Source organism: Puma concolor, chromosome A2 (assembly GCF_028749965.1).
Source record: "Puma concolor isolate L17-30 chromosome A2, mPumCon1.1.hap2, whole genome shotgun sequence".
Classification (NCBI taxonomy): domain Eukaryota; kingdom Metazoa; phylum Chordata; class Mammalia; order Carnivora; family Felidae; genus Puma; species Puma concolor.
Window position 1 is genome coordinate 163,353,792 of NC_141668.1, and position 17,571 is coordinate 163,371,362.

The window sequence follows — 17,571 nt, forward strand, 5'->3', positions numbered from 1 at the left end:
AGGACCGCTGGCACTCACATCACTGGGAGGACAGGGGCCCCTCTGAAACGTGGACAGGTGGGGGCTGTCCACAGACACTGAGGGCCCTGGGCTGGCAGGCCAGGCTCGGGAGTCAGCCCTCAGAAGAGGGCAGAGAGCCAGCTGGGCGCACAGGGCGGCCGCGCCTGGCAGACGGCTACTCCCCTGCCCCGTGCCAGTCTACAAAGGGCCCTTGCCCCGCGCCCCCAAAGTGCCCATCCTGCCCCACTGCCTTGTCCCCTCCCACCTCCCCACAATCCGGGGCTGAAGGGTCCCGCCTGCCCACGGGGACCTCCGGAACCTGGCTGGACCACGTTCATTGGTCAGTACCAAATGCCTTCCCCCGTCCGGGGGTGTCATTTCAGCTTCCCCATGTCCCCAGGAGGCTCTCTGACCTCATTTTCATGTTGGGAAAACAGGCCTAGGGAGGGCAAGTGACTTGCCCCAAGTCAGTCAGCGTGTGAGAAGCAGAACTGTGTGATTCACACCCCATCTAGCCTGTCCCGGCGCTTGGGCACTTTTACCCCCCCCCCCCCCCCCCCCCCCCGCAGACTTCCCAGAAAGGCACACGGGGGCCGAGCACGTGCGCGTGGATATTATGTGTGAGGGTGTGCGTTTACGTGTCCTGAGTGGGAGTGTGTGCCGCACGTGTGCATCTGTGCAAGGGGAGTGTGTGTGCTCCACACACACAAAGTGAGGCACGGATTCTGCGTGTGAGTGCCTGTCCCGGGGCCCGCCAAGTGGCCGCGCGCTCCGTGTGCGCATCTGACGGTGTGAGCGTTGTGCCCCTGCAGACGCGTATGCGGGACGCGGAGCCGATCCGAGCAAGGCTGTTTGCACGGGTGCAAGAGACACGCGGGCTCCAGCAAAGAGCAGCCCCGAGTCCATGATTTTACAGCCGTTTATTGTGCTCCAGTGAAATAGAAAAAGAAAGTGCTCGCGTTACAAACGCCGCTGTCACATCCACGTATGCCTGTCGCTGCAAACCAAACCGCGTGTGTCCGCTGGGTCTCTGGGCATGCAGTTTGCTCCCACTGTGGGAATGGGGTGGGGGCAGGCCGAGCCTGGGCTCTGGGGGTTTTGCTTGGAGGGGGGGGACTTCTTGTCCTGGGGGGACCCACTTGTGAGGGGGGAGGGAATGACAGCCGGGGTAGCCTTGCTCAGTGCGTCCTCTGGGTGCTGTTGGGAACACCCGGCTCGGTGTTGGGTCCCGCGGCGCTCCAGGGAGGAGGGCCCCCTCCCCTCCCCCGCAAGCCCCCCAGTTTGCCCCCCTCCCCCACCAAATGCTAACCCTGTGGGCAGGTGCCGGCGGCGGGGGGCGGGGGGACGCCATGCAGGGGGAGGGGTCGACGGGGGCGGCGCGGCCCCTGCCGAGAGCAGCAGGCAGCCTCCCTGGGGGGAAGGCGGGGCGGGGGGGTGGGGGGCCCCAGGGCCCTAGGCCGAGTTGTAGTAGTTGTGCGGGTGGTGGTTGTGGGCAGGCTCGCCCAGCTCCGGGTACTCGGGCGTCAGGCAGTACTTGGGGTCATAGACCTGGCGCGGCAGCCCGTACACCGTCATGCCCCGCTGCGAGGCCCCCTTGTTGCTGCCCATCTGCAGGCTGACGTTGAGCGTGTCGCAATGCTCCATGCCCAGCCCCGGCTCGAAGATCTGTCGCTTGGTCCCGGGTGCGGTCATCCCGGCCTGCAGAGGGCGCAGCCCGTCAGACCGCGGGCACCCAGCAGGGCAGGGGCCACCCCAGCGGCCCAGCCCGCGGCCCCATCCCCCTCCCCCCCCCCCACGCACCTGGCTGGCCCCCTTGTTGCTGCCCATCTGCAGGCTGATGGTAGCCTGGTCCAGGGGCTGGTCCGTGCCCAGCTTGGGGTCGTACAGGTGGCGCCGGGTGCCGTAGGCCGTCATGCCCTGCTGGCTGGCAAACTTGTTCGTGCCCATCTAGGAAGGAGAATCAGCCCGAAGGTCACAGAGCCTCACCCGGGGCCATGAGACAGAGCGTGTCGGCGGACCCTGGCTCGCCCTCTGCCAAGGCACCTGCTTCCATTGTCAGGCTCCGGACTGGACACTGAGGCCCAGAAAAGGCAGGTCACGTGGCCTGTAGGTGGCTCCGAGCCCCGGGGCCTGGCTTCCAGGGTTCGAGCCCCAGCGCGGCCACGTATCACGCGGGCAATCGCGGTAAGTGAGCCGGCTTCTCCAGGCCCCAGTTTCCTCATCTGGATAAAGGGTGTAACAATAGCACCCACCGCTCAGAGCCGCTGGACGCCAAGCACAGTGCCCGGCATACATCCGAGGTAGGGCCAGACAGCCTGTGCCCCAAAGCCTGCCGGGACCGGGGTGCCCTCCTGGCCTCCTTGACCTCCCCGCCCAGCTCAGCAGCAAGACCCCCGGTGAAGAAGGGGCAGTACCTGAAGCCCGATGATGTTCCTCCCTTCCCGTAGCTTCTCTGGCTCAAATCTCCGTTCCTGCTTCTCCGCGTACTTCACCCCTACGTTCACTTTATTCCCTTTCGTCTTGGCCTGGGGAGGGCCAAGGGAGCAGGGACTGACAAGGGAGCCTCCAGGCACCGTCCCCAGTTAGCACCTGCTCCCCCCTCCCACCCATGCTGGGCCCCGGGGGCACGAGTGGCCCCCACTCGCATCCCAGCCCACACCCTCCACAGCCCACCCGCCCCACGCCCACCCTTCAGCCTCACTCACCATGCTGGCCAGGGCCAGGAGGGTAGACTGCACCTGGGTGTGGTTGGTGTTCTCAAACAGGTCGTTGGCCTCGAAAATGTCGTGGGGCTTCACCCCATACTTGGTGATGGCCTTGATGAAGTTGCCGATGTTTTCCAGCTGGAGGGGAGCAGGCGCCAGTCAGTGGAGGGAGGCAGGGTTGGGGGGGGGAGGGCCGAGGGGCGGTGTGGGCCAGGGGTTGAAAGAGTACAGAAAAGAGGCTGGGCTCACCTGGTGCCAGTTTTGGGTCGACTCGTTGACCTTCTTCACGGAGCCCGGCTGGAGTTTGTTGATGAACCTACAAGGAGCCGGGGAAGGCAGCGAGGAAGGTACGCCCAGCCCCGCGGGACAAGGGGTCAGGGTGACAGCCAGTGGGCGATGTCGCGGGTTCCCACGGCAACCGGCACAGCTGCGGCCCCACTGATCCACCCCGCACACCCGGGCAGGACTGAGATGGGAAATCGGGAGCTGGGCTGGGCTCTCTAGCAGAAAGTCCCCTTATCCCAGGCTTGCAGGAGTCCCCTGCTGTGACCTTGTCTCCCTGGCAACCACCTTTCGGGCTGCTGGTCCTCTCCAGGCATCTGCACTGTGGAAAGCCTGCAGCCTGGGCCTCGGACTTCCCTTCCTGGCCACACTCACCCCCTTGATCTCCTCCAGTCTCTTGACCGCAAATGCCACCGATACGCCAACAGCTCCCCAGTGTCTCCGTGCAGCCGGGCCCCTCACTCCCCAATCCAGCTCCCTACATGCTATCTCAAATCCAGTGCACCCACCCCTGCCTCCTGACACCCACTTCCCCCAACTCAGCCCCTTCCATCTTCCCAGGCTCAGTAAACACAGCCTTCCAGGTGCTTGGGCAAAGCCCTCAGACTTGCCTTTGACTCTCCTATCCTTTTCTCCCATCCACACACCCAAGCACTCAGCAAGTCCTTTGGCTCTGCCTTCCAAAGACATCTAGAAGCCCACAGCTCCTTGCCACTCCCACCCTGCTCCAAGCCGCCCACATCTCTCTCCTGGGCTCTTTGCAGGGGCCTCCCTGGGGCTCCCAGCTTCCACCATGTCTCCTCCCGACCCTTCATCTTGTAGCTCGAATGGTCTTTTCAACAATAATTCTAGTTACTTCCCAACTCAAAGCTGTCCCATGGTTTCCTTCAGAATAAAGATCCTAATACTTAGCATGACTGAAAGTGTGCCCCCCCCCACCCCGCCCCGCTCCGCCCAGCTAACTCCCTCCACCTCCTCATATCTCTCCTGGTTGTTCCTTGAACACACTACACTCGCTCACTCCCACCTCAGGGCCTTTGCATGGCTGCCCCCCTGCCTGACCCACTCTCCCCTCAGACGCCCTCCCAGGTCCCTCCCTCATTTCATCCAAGATTCCTCTCAAATGTTACCTCTTCAGAAAGACCTTCCAGGCCATTCTGTACAAAGCAGCCACCCTTTTCCCCACCCCGGCCCCCCCGTCCTTCCCCACCAGACTTTTCTCCATGGCACTTCCCACCCTCGGCAAGTATGTTATGTGATTATCTCATTATTTGATCGATCTGCCCTCACTAGGACGAAAGCTCTACGTGAACTCAAAGTCAAGTCTGTTTTGTTCATTATCCCCAGTGCCTAGACCTGGCACGCAGCAGGTGCTCCATAAAGTCTCACGGCATGAAGGACTGAATGGGGGGAGGGGTGGGGGGTGGGCTCGGCACTCTTTAATGTCCAAGCAACCCTGTCCGAGCTGGGACACCAAGGTGTCCCCCTATTCCTTGTCCCGAGTGGATACCACAGAACAGGATCTCCCCACCCTGCCACCTTTCCAGCACCTAGATCTTGGTAAGCCTGCACCTTCGGGAAGCTTCTCAAGGGCATTCTCTGGCCACCATGGTCACCCTGCCCTGGGTCAGACTCAGAGATGCAGACAGGACCCCCACTGGGCTCAGGGCCCTAGCCAGCATTAACGTTGCCGTGGAATCTGGAATCAAAGCTTGGGAGCTGCGTGGGCTTTCATTTCTCTCGATGATTTAAGTTCTGAGAAGAGTAGAAGATGGGGACCTACTTAAATGACTGTGGTATATCTCTCGTGTCAAGCCAGTGATGGACAGCCATCATTGCCTGTTGCCCTCTGGCCACGATCTCTCTTTCTTGGAACTTGGAACTCTTGGAGGCCATAAATGGGCCCGCCCTGCCTTCCTAGATTCTGGAGTCACTTCTGTTGGAACAGTGTGGGACTTGGGGCCATGTGTTTTACCTGAGCCTCAGTTTTCTTTCCTGTTAAATGGGCACAATGATTATTTGCCACCACTGTTCCCAGGTCTCGGATATAAAGTGCCTGACCCGGCTTGGAGCCCCTAGTTGGTTGAGGGGCTGAGGGGCGGGGATGAACGCCCAGGTTGAGGGCAGCCCAAGGCAGAGTCTGCTCCACTCACTCGCAAAGAATGATGCCATCTTTGAGGCCGTCCATGAAGTTGTTGCCGATGCGGCGCCCTGTCACCCCCTCGATCCATTCTCGAAGCTCCTGCTCCCGCTGGTGGTCGTACTTCTGGGCCAGCTGGGGGTGGGGGGCGCAGAGAAAGTGGTGAGGACGCAGCGTGGAGCAGACTCAGTCCTCAGACCCCATCTGATATTCCCTGGGCCTGATCTTCTTCATCCCCTTCCCAACTAAGGCAATTCTGCCCCAGCGTCCATGGGGGGGTAGGGGTGGGGGTTGAAGTGGGCTGAGGGCCAGGGCTGAGGTGGCACCTGCCCAGGGGGCCATTCCGGACATTCTGAGGTTTGGCACCAGAGAATGCGGACAAGGCGGGGGGTGGAGAGTGGGGGGTACTCAGAGCTGGGGGCGGGGCGGTGCCTGGCCTCTTGGTTCCCCCTCCAGGCCAAACTTGGGGCTTAGCTTCCCGGGGGCCCTGCCCGTCCCCCCCTGCTGGAAGCCTGGGCCCCCAGGCAGGGGAGGAGGAGCCCTAAGGAGGTGCCCTGAGTATTGCCTTGCAGGGGACTGTCCTGTCTTGCATGCCTGCCTCAGTGTCTCTTCAGGCCCTCATCTCCTGGGCTCCAGCTCCGGGTGGAGTGGCCGGGAGCTTGTCTCTGTCTTACTCCTGGCCCTGTGCGTGTGGCCGTATTTCTCCCTCTCCCCATCCCCGTGACCTCTCTCTCTCTCTCCAACCCTGTCTTTCCTTGGCCCTGTCTTCCTGTCCCCATCCCTCCGCGTCTGGCTGGGGGTGGGGCTCCTGGTGGGGCCATCTCTGCCTCGAGGCTGGTCTCCGACTCCAGGTTCCCTGCCTCTGGTGGGGGTGGGGCTCGTCCGGCTCCTCTCTCGGCCTCCCCATCCCTGTCTCGGTCTTATCTCGCGCTCGTGGCTCACCCTCCCCATCCGTCCCTCTCAAGTCTCTGGGCTCCCAGAATCTCCGTCCCTCTCCGTCCCTCGCCCTCTGCCCCCCTCCCCACGTTGCCCCCCTCCGTTTCTCCAGAACCCTCAGCCCCAGCCCCGACAGGCTCCAGGACTCTGGGGGACGGAGCTGGCCCTTCTCCTGGGGGAGGAGGAGGTGGGAGGGGGCGGCCCCTCACCTGGCCCCGGCCCTGCCACCCCCCTCCCCACCAGCCCGGCTTTATAAAGCAAACCGGCCCTTATATAGCGCGGCCCCGCGGGCCGGGCTCCCCGAGGCCGCCTTATAAGGCGCGGCGGCTTCTCGCGGCTCTGGGGCCGGCGCTGGGGGGGAGGGGGGCGGCGCTGGGATCGCTCCCGGCCCGCGCACCCGCCCCCCCCACCAGCCCCCTCCTCCAGCAGCCAGGATCCCCCGACCCTGGATCCTATTCCAGCTCTCTGCGTCCTCGCTGTACACTGGGACAAGCCACCCCGAGCCTCAGTGTTCCCCTCTGTCAAATGGGGCTGGGACTTCTCCCCTGGCAACGCTCACGGGAGCATTCCAGTGAGTTGGGGACTTCAAGTTCACTGCCCTGCAGAAGCTGAACCCCCATTCGGGGGTGTGTGTGTGTGGGGGGGAGGCCAGGATCCTAGCTCTGCAGCTCCCTTATTTAGAACCCTAGCTACTTACCCCTCCTCTCTGAACCTCAGTTTACCCATCCAAAGCATGAAGGTGGTGTGTGCATGTTCTCCCAGCCCAAAACGAGGACATGTCCGTCGTGTCCCTAATGCTCCCTCTCTGACCTCCCCAGCTGTCTCCGCCCCCCCCCTTCAGGATCTCCCACACTTTCTGGGCCTCCCTTCCCCACCATCCCAGCTCTCAACCACTCCCCAGTTCCTTTTTGAGATGGTGGGTGCAAGGAAGATCAAGTCCTTTCCCAGCCCCCCGCCCCCCCAACATAAAAGGAACAGGGGACAGGTTAACAGGAGGCTCTGATCAAGCGGGGTCTTCACCAGGGACTGACCTCCTCAGTTTACCTATATGGTTGCCTGCATGCCCCCCATTTTACACGCCCCACCCCAACAGTCGCTGAGGGCTCTGGGATGCTCAGGATGGGGAGGAAGGCGGGCCGTACCCCATATTTGTCCTTTTGTCCCCTCTGGTCCCAAATCACATGGGATAGACCAGAACCCCATGGGGCCGTTGGCCTGCCGGGGTGTATGGGCCGGGGTTGGGGGGGGGGGGGGGCCTACCTTGTTCTTGACCTCAGCCGACAACCCATAGGCGGGGCCCCGGTTGAAGTGAGCAGAAGACATGCTGGCTGGTGGTGGGCAGAGGCACTGAGGACTGAGGCAGCAGCTTAAGGCTCCGTCTGCAGCCCCTTCTTCCCTCCTCACACGTTTTTGAAGCTCCGGAGGCGGCCCGGGCCTCTTCCAAGGCCGTCCCATTGGCCGCAGGGGCCTGCCAAGGGGCGGGGCACCCCCCACCTCGGCCACCCCCCTCTCCCCCCCACGTGATGTCAGGGCCTTGGTATTGGGAGCCGATTGTGTCATTGTTTCCACCTAGGGGGGCGGCCTGGGTTATTATTGGGGGGGGGGCTTGGTCATAAGAGATCAAGCTTTCCCCATCCTTCCCTACCCTCCACTGTTCTTTGGACCTCTGGCAGGGTCACATAGTCTCTCCGTGTCTGTCACTGAGGTCACCTCTCCTTGTCTGTCTCCGGTCTTGAGGCAAGACCGCAGCCCACGGTAGCTTAGTGAGCACCACCCTGGGTTTAGCTCCAGACGCCAACGGTCTGTAGCTGAGCCTCGGTTGCCACATCTGTGAAATGGACCAATGGACAGTCCGTGCCCGGTGTGGAGTGCCTGGCACAGGAAAGGACTCAGGATAAGGCCAGTATTTCCCCTGAGCGTCTGGCACCCTACTTCCGTCCCCTCCGGTCCCTCGGAAGGACCTGGGGGAGCAGAGATCCTGGATTTTACCCTCCCCATCTACCTGCGGGTTGCCTTGGCCGTGGGGTGTCTGTGTTAGCAGGTTTCCTTGTCCCAGCCAGGCCGGCCTGGAGGGATCCCACGTAAACAGCCCCATCTGGCCAGATCTCACCCCCGGGGACCACAGAGGAGGATGACATTGACCACATCATGCCACTTATGGCAAGGCCACGTTAGTGACACTTGGATGATGTCAGCAATATCTGCCATATACTGATGGGACGTGCAATTTGCTGGCCACATGCTAAGGGCACGGCTGTGATATGCTGATATGACAGTGGCTCTTATGTCAGGCCCTGTTACAAGGACTATACATGTACCAACTCGTGCCTCACAACGCCCTTAGAAAGGGATGCTGTTACTTTTTTTAAGTGAATTTATTTATTTTATTTAAAAATTTTTTTTTAATGTTTATTTATTTTTGAGAGAGAGATAGACAGAGCGTGAGCAGGGGAGGGGCAGAGAGAGAGGGAGACAGAATCCGAAGCAGACTCTAGGCTCTGAGCTGTCAGCACAGAGCCAGACATGGGGCTTGAACTCACAAACTGTGAGATCATGACCTGAGCTGAAGTCGGGCACTAACTGACTGAGCCACCCAGGTGCCCTTATTTATTTTGAGAGAGAGAGAGAGGGAGAGCGCTCGCCCGTGCACGAGTGGAGGAGGGGCAGAGAGCGAAGGAGAGAGAATTCCAAGTAGGTCCCCGCCGTCAGTGCAGAACCCCACGAGGGGCTTTATCTCATCAACAGTCAGATCATGACCTGAGCCAAAATCCAGAGTCAGACACTCAACCGACTGAGCCACCCAGTCGCCCCCAGATGCTGTTATTATACACACTTTACAGATGGGGAAACTGAGGCATGGGGTATGGAATCCCTTTCCGAGTGTCACCCAGTGTCAGTGGCAGAGCAGAATTTGACCCCAGGCCCCTGCCCCTAATGCCATCGCGCTAAGTCAAGGTTCCTCAACCCCGGCACTGTGGACAACAGGGCTGGATAATTCTTCCCGGCCAGAGTCTCTCCTGGGCCTTACCGTAATTGAGGCGGCATCTCCGGCCTCTACCTACCAGATGCCAGTAGCACCCCCTTAGTCTTGACAAACAGCAACGTCTCCGGACATTGCCAAATGTCCCAGCAGGGAGACGGGAGAGGGAAGGCAGATCTTTCCTGTTTGAGAACCACTGGTCTAAACCAATAGGCTAAAATACATAAAACGAGCCCACAATTAGCTCCTGGTATAATCCTAAATGCACTGGGTCTGTTCACTCCTGCCTCACAACAGCCTTCCGACGTGGGGTCTGTACGCGGCACAGAGAGGTGACGCCGCCCGCCTGGCCTTACACAGCACGAGGGCGACGCAGCCAGGATTCGAACACGCAGATTCCGGGATCCTGCCCACGCTGAGCGGCCCGGGGCGGGCCCCGGGTCTCTGCGGCGCAAGGCGGGGAAAGCGCGCCTCGGCGGAGCAGGCGGCTGGCGCCCCCTGGCGGCCCGGGAGGGGCGAGGGCGGGAGCGGGGCCCGGCGGGATCCGGCCGGCGGTGACGCGAAGCGCTGACTCACTCGGCTCCGCCCCGCCCCGGCCCTCGGCCGTTTGGCCATTTATAGAATCCGCGGGGCCTCTGAAGTCACTGCCCAGGCACGACGGGGGCGGAGTGGGGGAGCTCTTGGCGCGTCCCCAGACGGGGCAGCCCGGGGTCTCCCTAGGGGGCGACCCTCTCTGGCTCTGCCCTGTCCCTCCGATTCTAGTCCGTGTCGGTGTCTCTTTCTCTGTCTCTAGGTCCCTCTCTACCTCGCCCAGTCTTTTTATGTCTTTGTCTCCGAATCTGCCAGCCTCACTGTCTCTCTCTGTCTGTTCCCCTGTCTCTCCATCTCTGGGTCTCTGTTTCACCTTTCTAGGTCACTGTTTCTCTCACTCCATGTCTCTGTCGTTTCTGTCCTTCCCTGAGTCTCTTGTCTGCTTGAAGGGGTTTAGGTGGAGGGAGGGGGCTGATCCCGTCCGGAGGCCCCCGCCCCAGTGGACTCCCCCATCACTGGCTGTCCAGTGTGTAGACCCCTTCTCAACTCCTGTCTGGAGTTCTCGGGTCCCAGCCCCTCTGTGCCTCAGTTTCCCATCTAAATGAAGGGTGGGATCTTGTAAGAAATGGAGTCGCCCCGAAGGGCTCGCCACGGTTATGAAAGAAAAACTCTGGGGGCGCCTGGGTGGCGCAGTCGGTTAAGCGTCCGACTTCAGCCAGGTCACGATCTCGCGGTCCGTGAGTTCGAGCCCCGCGTCAGGCTCTGGGCTGATGGCTCGGAGCCTGGAGCCTGTTTCCGACTCTATGTCTCCCTCTCTCTCTGCCCCTCCCCCGTTCATGCTCTGTCTCTCTCTGTCCCAAAAATAAATAAAAAAAAAAACGTTGAAAAAAAAAATTTAAAAAAAAAAGAAAAACTCTGCCTTTCCTTAATCTAGGGAGTCCCCTAGAACCGTCCTGACTCTCACGGCCATCTAAAAATCAGAACACACAACTCTGTACTTGTGTGTCTCCGGGAAAGAGCCGCTGCCCCCTTCCCCCTGCACCCGCCTATCTGGGCAGCCCCCACTATGCCAGCCCCCTCTTATCTAGCTTCCCCTTCCTGAAAACAGGCAGAAGCTGTTGTTCATAATGTCTTCTGTTTCTCGAGGGGTCACTCCATGCTAGGCACTGTGCCATACACAATCCCATTTAGTCCTCACTGCCACCCTCTTGGGGTGGAAATGTGTAGACCCATTTTATAGATAAGGAAACTCAAGGTTCAGAGAGACCAAGCCACTCTCCTAGGATTACACTGCTCCCCCTGCTCCTAGATCCTTCCACATGTATTTCTTATTTATTTATTTTGAGAGAGAAAGAGAGCATGGGGGGGGGGGGGGCGGAGGGGGAGCAGAGAGAGAGAGACAAAGAATCCCAAGCAGGCTCCGTGCTGCCAGCACAGAGCCCGGCTCAGGGCTCAAACCCACGAACTGTGAGATCATGACCCCCAACCGAAATCAAGAGTCAGACACTCAACCAGTATTTGTTGAGCACCCAAACACACTCCCACCTCAGGACCCTTGCACCAGCGGTCCCTTCCAGCAGTCACATTTCCAAAAGACGCCTGCATGGTGATGCCTTCACTTCTTCTGCTCAAATGTCACCACTTTGGAGAGGCCCTCCCTGACCACCTGCTCTAAAATAACAGCATCACCCAGACTGACTTTGAGAGGGTGAGCACGAGGGAATTGTTCACATGTGTTTGCACCTGACAGTTGCTGTGTCTGCCTCCATAAAAACTTTCACTTTAAAAAGTCATTTTTAGGGGTGCCTCGGTGGCTCAGTCAGTTAAGCGTCTGACTCTTGATTTCAGCTCAGATTATGATCTCACGGTTAGTGGGATCAAGCCCCGCATTGGGCTCTGCACTGACAGTGGGAGACTGCTTGGGATTCTCCCTCTCCCTCTCTCTCTCTCTGCCCCTCCCCTGCTTGCACTCTCTCTCTCAAAATAAATAAACTTTTTGCAAAGTCATTTTAAAAGCCCCCACTTATATCTGATGCTAATATAACACTGTATGTCAATTATATTTTAATGAAAAAATTAAAGGCCTACCACGCTATCTCCTTTCCTCGCTTTCTTTTTCTTACCATCTCCTGTTTTCTCAACTTGTATCTCATCCTGTGAGCATAAAAACTCCACGGGCAGGGCTTTGCTTGCTTTGTTCACCGCTCTGTCTCCAGTGCCCGTACATTGCCTGCATACAGCAGGCACTCAAAAAAGGCTCTCTGGGTAAAAGGAATTAAAGTTGATGAGCCAGGATTCAGACATTTGTCCGCAATGTTGGTGTTCAAGCATGCACAAAGGAAGGGCATAATTTCCAGGAAATTCCTGGACTAAGGATAGTTGAGCTGGGGATCTCCTTTGTGTTTCCATCCTAACTTTCCCCAGAAGACCAGCTTGGGGGTGGTTAGGGGGTTGGGCCTCGGGCCATGGTGGGAGTTATGTAGGCCATTCTCCGGTTGCCCACTCCCTGGTCCAGGCATGAGCTCTGCAAGATGTTTTGTAGGAAAAACATCTGGTTGAACAATGGAGACTTTTTTAAAAAGGGGACTGGTGACTACCAGATGGGCAAAATTCAGGACACCCGACAACACCAAGTGCCGGGGAGGCCGCAAGAACGTTGTGGGTGGATGTGGGCAGTTTGTTGAGAGGTTTCAAAATGACAAGTGTCCTTTCCTTTTCTGGTGGTTATAATTTTATATATCAAGTCGACTGAGCCATGGGGTACCCAGATGGTTGGTCAAATGTCCTTCTGGGTGTGTCTGTGAGGGTGTGTTTGGGTGGGATTCATATTTGAATTATAAACGGGAAAACAGACTGCCCTCCCCAATATGGAGGGGCCTCATTCAACCAGGCGGAAGCCTGAACAGAACAAAAAGACTGACCTTCTGTCCAGTAAGAAGAAAACGCCTAATGTCTGACATCCGTCTTTTTTCTCCCTCCAGACTGGAACTTCTTGGATCTCAAATTTGCCAGCTCTCACACCGGAACTTACATTCATTGGCCCTCTGGGTTCTCAGAGCTTCAGACTTGGACTAGAACTACATCGTCTGCTCTCCTGGGTCTCCAGCTTGCCAACTGCGATATTGGACTTATTAGCCTCCATAATCATGTGAGTCATTTCCTTGTAATAACACCCCCTCGTCTCTCTCTCTCTCTCTCTCGTTCTCTTTGTTTCTCTCTATTCTAACTGGTTCTGTTTCTCTGGAGAATCCTATTTAACACATCTTCTGATCCAGAAAATCATTTTTAGAATATACCTAAGAAGTATAAGTGGAGGTGTGAAAAGAACATTTATTGCAGTATCTTCTTGACAACAAGTTACCCTGGGGGCATCTGGGTGGCTCAGTCTTTAAGCGTTCCACTCTTGATCTCAGTTCAGGTCTCAGTCTCAGCTCAGGTCTTGATCTCAGGATTGTGAGTTCAAGCCTCATGTCTGGGAACCACGCTGGGTGTGGAGCCCACTTAAAAAAAGAAGAAGAAGAAGAATAGAGAGAAGGGGGTTCTGGATCCATATTCCATGGGTTTGGAACATGCCCTGTTGCTTCCTGACTGTGTGACCTTGGCGAGATATCTTAACTTCTCTGTGATTCCGTTTCCTCCTCTGGGAAATGGGCATATTGATAGTACCTGCTTCCTAGATTTCTTTCTTAACTTTTAACTTTTAGATAATTTTAGACTTACAGAAAAGTTCAAAAATAGCATAGAGTGTTCCCATTTACCCTTCACCTTGCTGCCCCTACTGTTAACATCTTATGTAACCAAGTACACTTATTAAAACTAAGAACTTAACCTTGGTACAATACTATTAATAAACTACAGCCTTGATTTGGATTTCTCCAGGTTTTCTACTCCTCCTTTTTCTGTTCCAGGACCCAATCCAAGATCTCTCATGGCATTTAATTGTCATGTCTCCTTAGACTCCTCCAGTCAGTGACAGCCCCTTGTCGTTCATGCCCTTGGCACTCCTCAAGAGAACCGGTCGGCAACTGTGTAGACTCTCTCCACTTGGTTTATCTTGATTGGATTGAGGTTTTCACATTACTGGGAAGGATACCAGAGAGGTGATGTTCCCTTCGCATATCGGGGGCTTATGATGTCACCGTGACTCACTGCTGGTGACTTTAACTTCCATCCCTTGGTTAAGGTGCTGTCTGCCAGGATCCGACACTGTGAAGCTTCTATCTTTCCCAGGGTTGTCGTGTGGACCGCGCGTAAAAGGGCCTGTATCGGGGCTCCACACATACTGTTCTGCTGCGTTAGTAAAAACAAACACAAAAACACAAAAGACACAACTATGTAAAACGCCTGTGCTTGAATCCACTCCTTCTGTAAGGATCAACAAGAAAATAAGAGCCATAAGTGCTTCAAGAGGAGAAGGGACACTGGGAGCCCCAAAGACGGCGGCCAGGTCGCCAACACGACCGCCACTCACGCACACCCTCGCCCACGTCCGAGCTGAGCAGAGCAAACTGCGCCTGCGCAGAGCTGGGCTCCGGCGCTCTCCCAGCAGTGCCCACGTGGCTGTCAACGTGCTGGGGAGGGGGCGTGCACAAGCCCCCTGTACCGGCAGTTGATTGGCTGGCGCTCCTCTCAGCCTGGCCAATCACAGGAGTCTTGATGCCGCGGCTGCGCAGGCTTTCAGGCAGCCTGAGGGTGGCGCGCGCGCATATCCTGTCCCCGCATGGCAGTGCCTTGCCTTATGGAGGCCAAGGGACTGCAGATATGGCTTTTGCGGGTTGGATAACTGCCCTTGCCTGGCCTGGCGGCGTGGATAACTCTGTTACTGCCAGCCCCCCCCCCCCCCCCCCCCCCGTTTTATGTGCTAATCCTCTTCGGTTAATAGCCTTCAACTGGGGCTTTCCAGGGGGGCCTGGAAGCGCCCTACTCCAATCTGACCTCATCTCGTATCACTTCTTTTTTATTATTATTATTATTTTTAATGTTTATCTATTTTTGAGAGAGACAGAGCTTGAGCGGGGGAGGGGCAGAGAGAAAGGGAGACACAGAATCCGAAGCAGGCTCCAGGCTCCGAGCTGTCGGCAGAGCCCGACGCGGAACTCGAACCCACGGACCGTGAGATCATGACCTGAGCCGAAGTCGGAGGCCCAACCGACTGAGCCACCCAGACGCCCCATTTGTCTTTTTTTAAGTAGACTTTAAAAAAAATTTTAAATATGTACAACATAAAATTTACCATTTTTAAGTGTACACTTCTGTGTTATTAAGTACATTCACATTGTTATGCAATCGTCACCACCATCCAGCACCAGAACTTTTTTCAGTCTTCCAAAATGGAAACTGTAGCCATTTAACGCTAACTGCCCATTCTCTATTCCCTTCAGCTCCTGGCAAACACCATTCTACTTTCTGTCTCTCTAATTTGCCTGTTCTAGGGACCCGCTATAAATGGAATAATATAGTATTTGTCCTTTTCTGACTGGTTCCTTTCATTTAGCACAATATCCTCAAGGTTCATCCATATTGTATCATGTATCAGAATTTACTTAATTTTTATTATTTTATATATTTTTTAAATGTTCATTAGAGAGGGAATGAGAGAGCATGGGGGAGGGGCGGGGGGGAACAGAGGATCTAAAGTGGACTCTGTGCTGGGGCGCCTGGGTGGCTCAGTCGGTTGAGCGTCCGATTTCAGCCCAGGTCATGATCTCGCAGTCGGAGAGTTCAAGCCCTGCATAGGGCTCTGTGCTGACAGCTCAGAGCCTGGAGCCTGCTTTGGATTCTGTGTCTCCCTCGCTCTCTGCCCCTTCCCCGCTCATGCTCTGTCTCTCTCACTCTCAAAAAATGAATAAATGTTTAAAAAAGATTTTTTTTTTTAATAAAGTGGGCTTTGTGCTGACAGCCGACAGCCCAATATGGGGCTTGAACTCACAAACTGTGAGATCATGACCTGATCCAAAGTTGGATGCTTAACCCACTGAGCCACCCAGGTGCCCCCATGTTTTAAAACGTTTAAACTGAGCTATTACATAAAGTAAAATGTATGGATCTTAACGGAAAGCTCAATGAATTTTCACATATATACTCATGTAGTCGTTACATAGCTCAAGCCATAAAATATTTCTTTTTAAAATGTCTTTATTGGGGCACCAGCAAGCAAGCACACAAGCAAGATGGGGCTAAACTTTTGGGCTAATTACATGGGGTCAACGTTCCAAGTTCAAAATAGATTAACATTAACAAGATGGCAGCCACAATTATGTCCTAAACAGTTCTGACGTTGTACTTAATCTTTTTCAAGCTGCCAATGGTTGGAAAAGGCTTCAATGGAACAAGGGTCTTTTTCCGTGTCCCCAGTTAGAATGCCAGCTCTCCAAGGCCAGGAATTTTTGTGTGTTCACTGCTCTTCCTCAGTGCTTAGAACAGTGCCTGTTATAAAGGCAAGCCCTCAACAGAATCCTGTTGAGTCAATCTGAGCCTTCTCATGGTGGGGTGGGAAAAGCCTCAGCCTCCTGTGCACAACCTCCCCCATTCTGGCCCAGGGTCCAAGTCTCCAGCAGTGTTGAGGGAAGATCTTTGAGATCTCTTCAATTGCTTCCCACTGTCGGCTCTGGGTCATGAGGGGCTCCCCTGCCTCACCCCTTGGACAGGGTGAAGTGGTACATCCATAGCATGTTGAGGATGCCCAGGACCAGCATAGCCAAGGTCAACACCCCTCAAATTTTAGAATGGCATCACAATGATGCCAGCTACATAGCCCAAAGCCACACCATTCAGTGAGGCCACTCGTGAGTTTCAGGGGCAGCCGACTGTACTCAGGAACCAACTGTGGACAGGTGGGTTAGAGGATCGGAGGTTGAGGGAAGGGGAGGGGAATGCAGAAGACCGCGAAGGTCCCCTCGTGTCCCCAAACCCAGGCATCCAAAATTAGCAAAGGGCGGGGCGCCTGGGTGGCGCAGTCGGTTAGGCGTCCGACTTCAGCCAGGTCACGATCTCGCGGTCCGTGAGTTCGAGCCCCGCGTCAGGCTCTGGGCTGAGGGCTCGGAGCCTGGAGCCTGTTTCCGATTCTGTGTCTCCCTCTCTCTCTGCCCCTCTCCCGTTCATGCTCTGTCTCTCTCTGTCCCAAAAATAAATAAACGTTGAAAAAAAAATTCAAAATTAGCAAAGGGCTTTGAGCAGAGAAGTAACTCAGTAAGGCAGACTGCCCTGGGGCTGGGGAAAGATGCCGAAAGGCAGGGGCAGGGTAATTAGTCAGGCATGTGGAAGGTGAGCTACAGGGGGCTGTCATAAAGGGACTGGTGGTCTAAAGATTGGGGTGAGCATTAGGCACATTTATCCATTAATCTATCCATTGTGGTAACTAACATCTGTTGAGCACCTACCATGTTCCAGGTCCTGTCCCTACAGCTGGGGACACTACACGTCACAAACAAATTCCCCCTGTCCTCATGGAGCTTATAGTAACCGAGCCCACAGATGTTCAATCCATGCAGGCAAGGAGGAGGGGAGAGGTGTGTCCAGGGCTCTTTACATGAAGCAGCAGAAGCCAAAGAGAGAAACTGCATGGTAACACGGGCACATCTGATCCCGGTTCGCGGAGAATCCCCACCAGGTCTGGAGAGAGCAGGGGTCAGAAGTGTGCCAAGGATTGTGTGAATGTGACCCTGGGGTCGCACCCAGCTGGATCCTATCTATCTTAGGGCGGGTAACCAGAGCCCTCAGCCACAGTCTGTGGGGTGAGGTGAGCAGGGGGCCCACTGAACCCTGGACAGCCGTGGACAGGGCGGCTGGGGGTCTGGTGTGGAGCGGTCAAGGCCCTGGGTCAACCTCTTCCCGGGGCTGGGGCAGAGAGAGACAGCGGGCGGGACAATGAACCCCCTTAGCTGGGCCAACCTCAATCTGAGAACCTTCCTGAAGAGGTCTCTTCCTCACCTGGTCACCCACAGCAGTGTCCACCCCACTCCCCTGTGCTGCCAGTTCCCCACACTCGCAGGAGTGTA

The 17,571-nt window shown here is 56.4% G+C and overlaps 1 protein-coding gene across 3 annotated transcripts; it reads right to left on the bottom strand.

Annotated features, from left to right (window-relative positions):
• Window positions 1-903: 903 nt before the first annotated feature.
• On the bottom strand, window positions 904-12,644 carry CNN1 (calponin 1). Of its 3 annotated transcripts, XM_086699002.1 has the most exons (8): window positions 12,496-12,546; window positions 7,324-7,391; window positions 5,141-5,262; window positions 2,955-3,021; window positions 2,706-2,843; window positions 2,415-2,525; window positions 1,801-1,947; window positions 904-1,698 (listed from the first exon to the last, which is right to left on the bottom strand). In XM_086699002.1, the coding sequence occupies exons 2-8, from the start codon at window positions 7,384-7,386 to the stop codon at window positions 1,453-1,455; spliced, it is 894 nt and encodes a 297-aa protein (XP_086555128.1). In that variant the 5' UTR covers window positions 7,387-7,391; window positions 12,496-12,546; the 3' UTR covers window positions 904-1,452. The 3 variants fall into 3 exon arrangements, with proteins under 3 accessions (XP_086555128.1, XP_086555129.1, XP_086555130.1); XM_086699003.1 differs by lacking the exon at window positions 7,324-7,391 and having other exon boundaries at window positions 12,496-12,644; XM_086699004.1 differs by lacking the exons at window positions 7,324-7,391; window positions 12,496-12,546 and adding an exon at window positions 12,606-12,624.
• Between the last annotated feature and the right edge of the window lie 4,927 nt (window positions 12,645-17,571).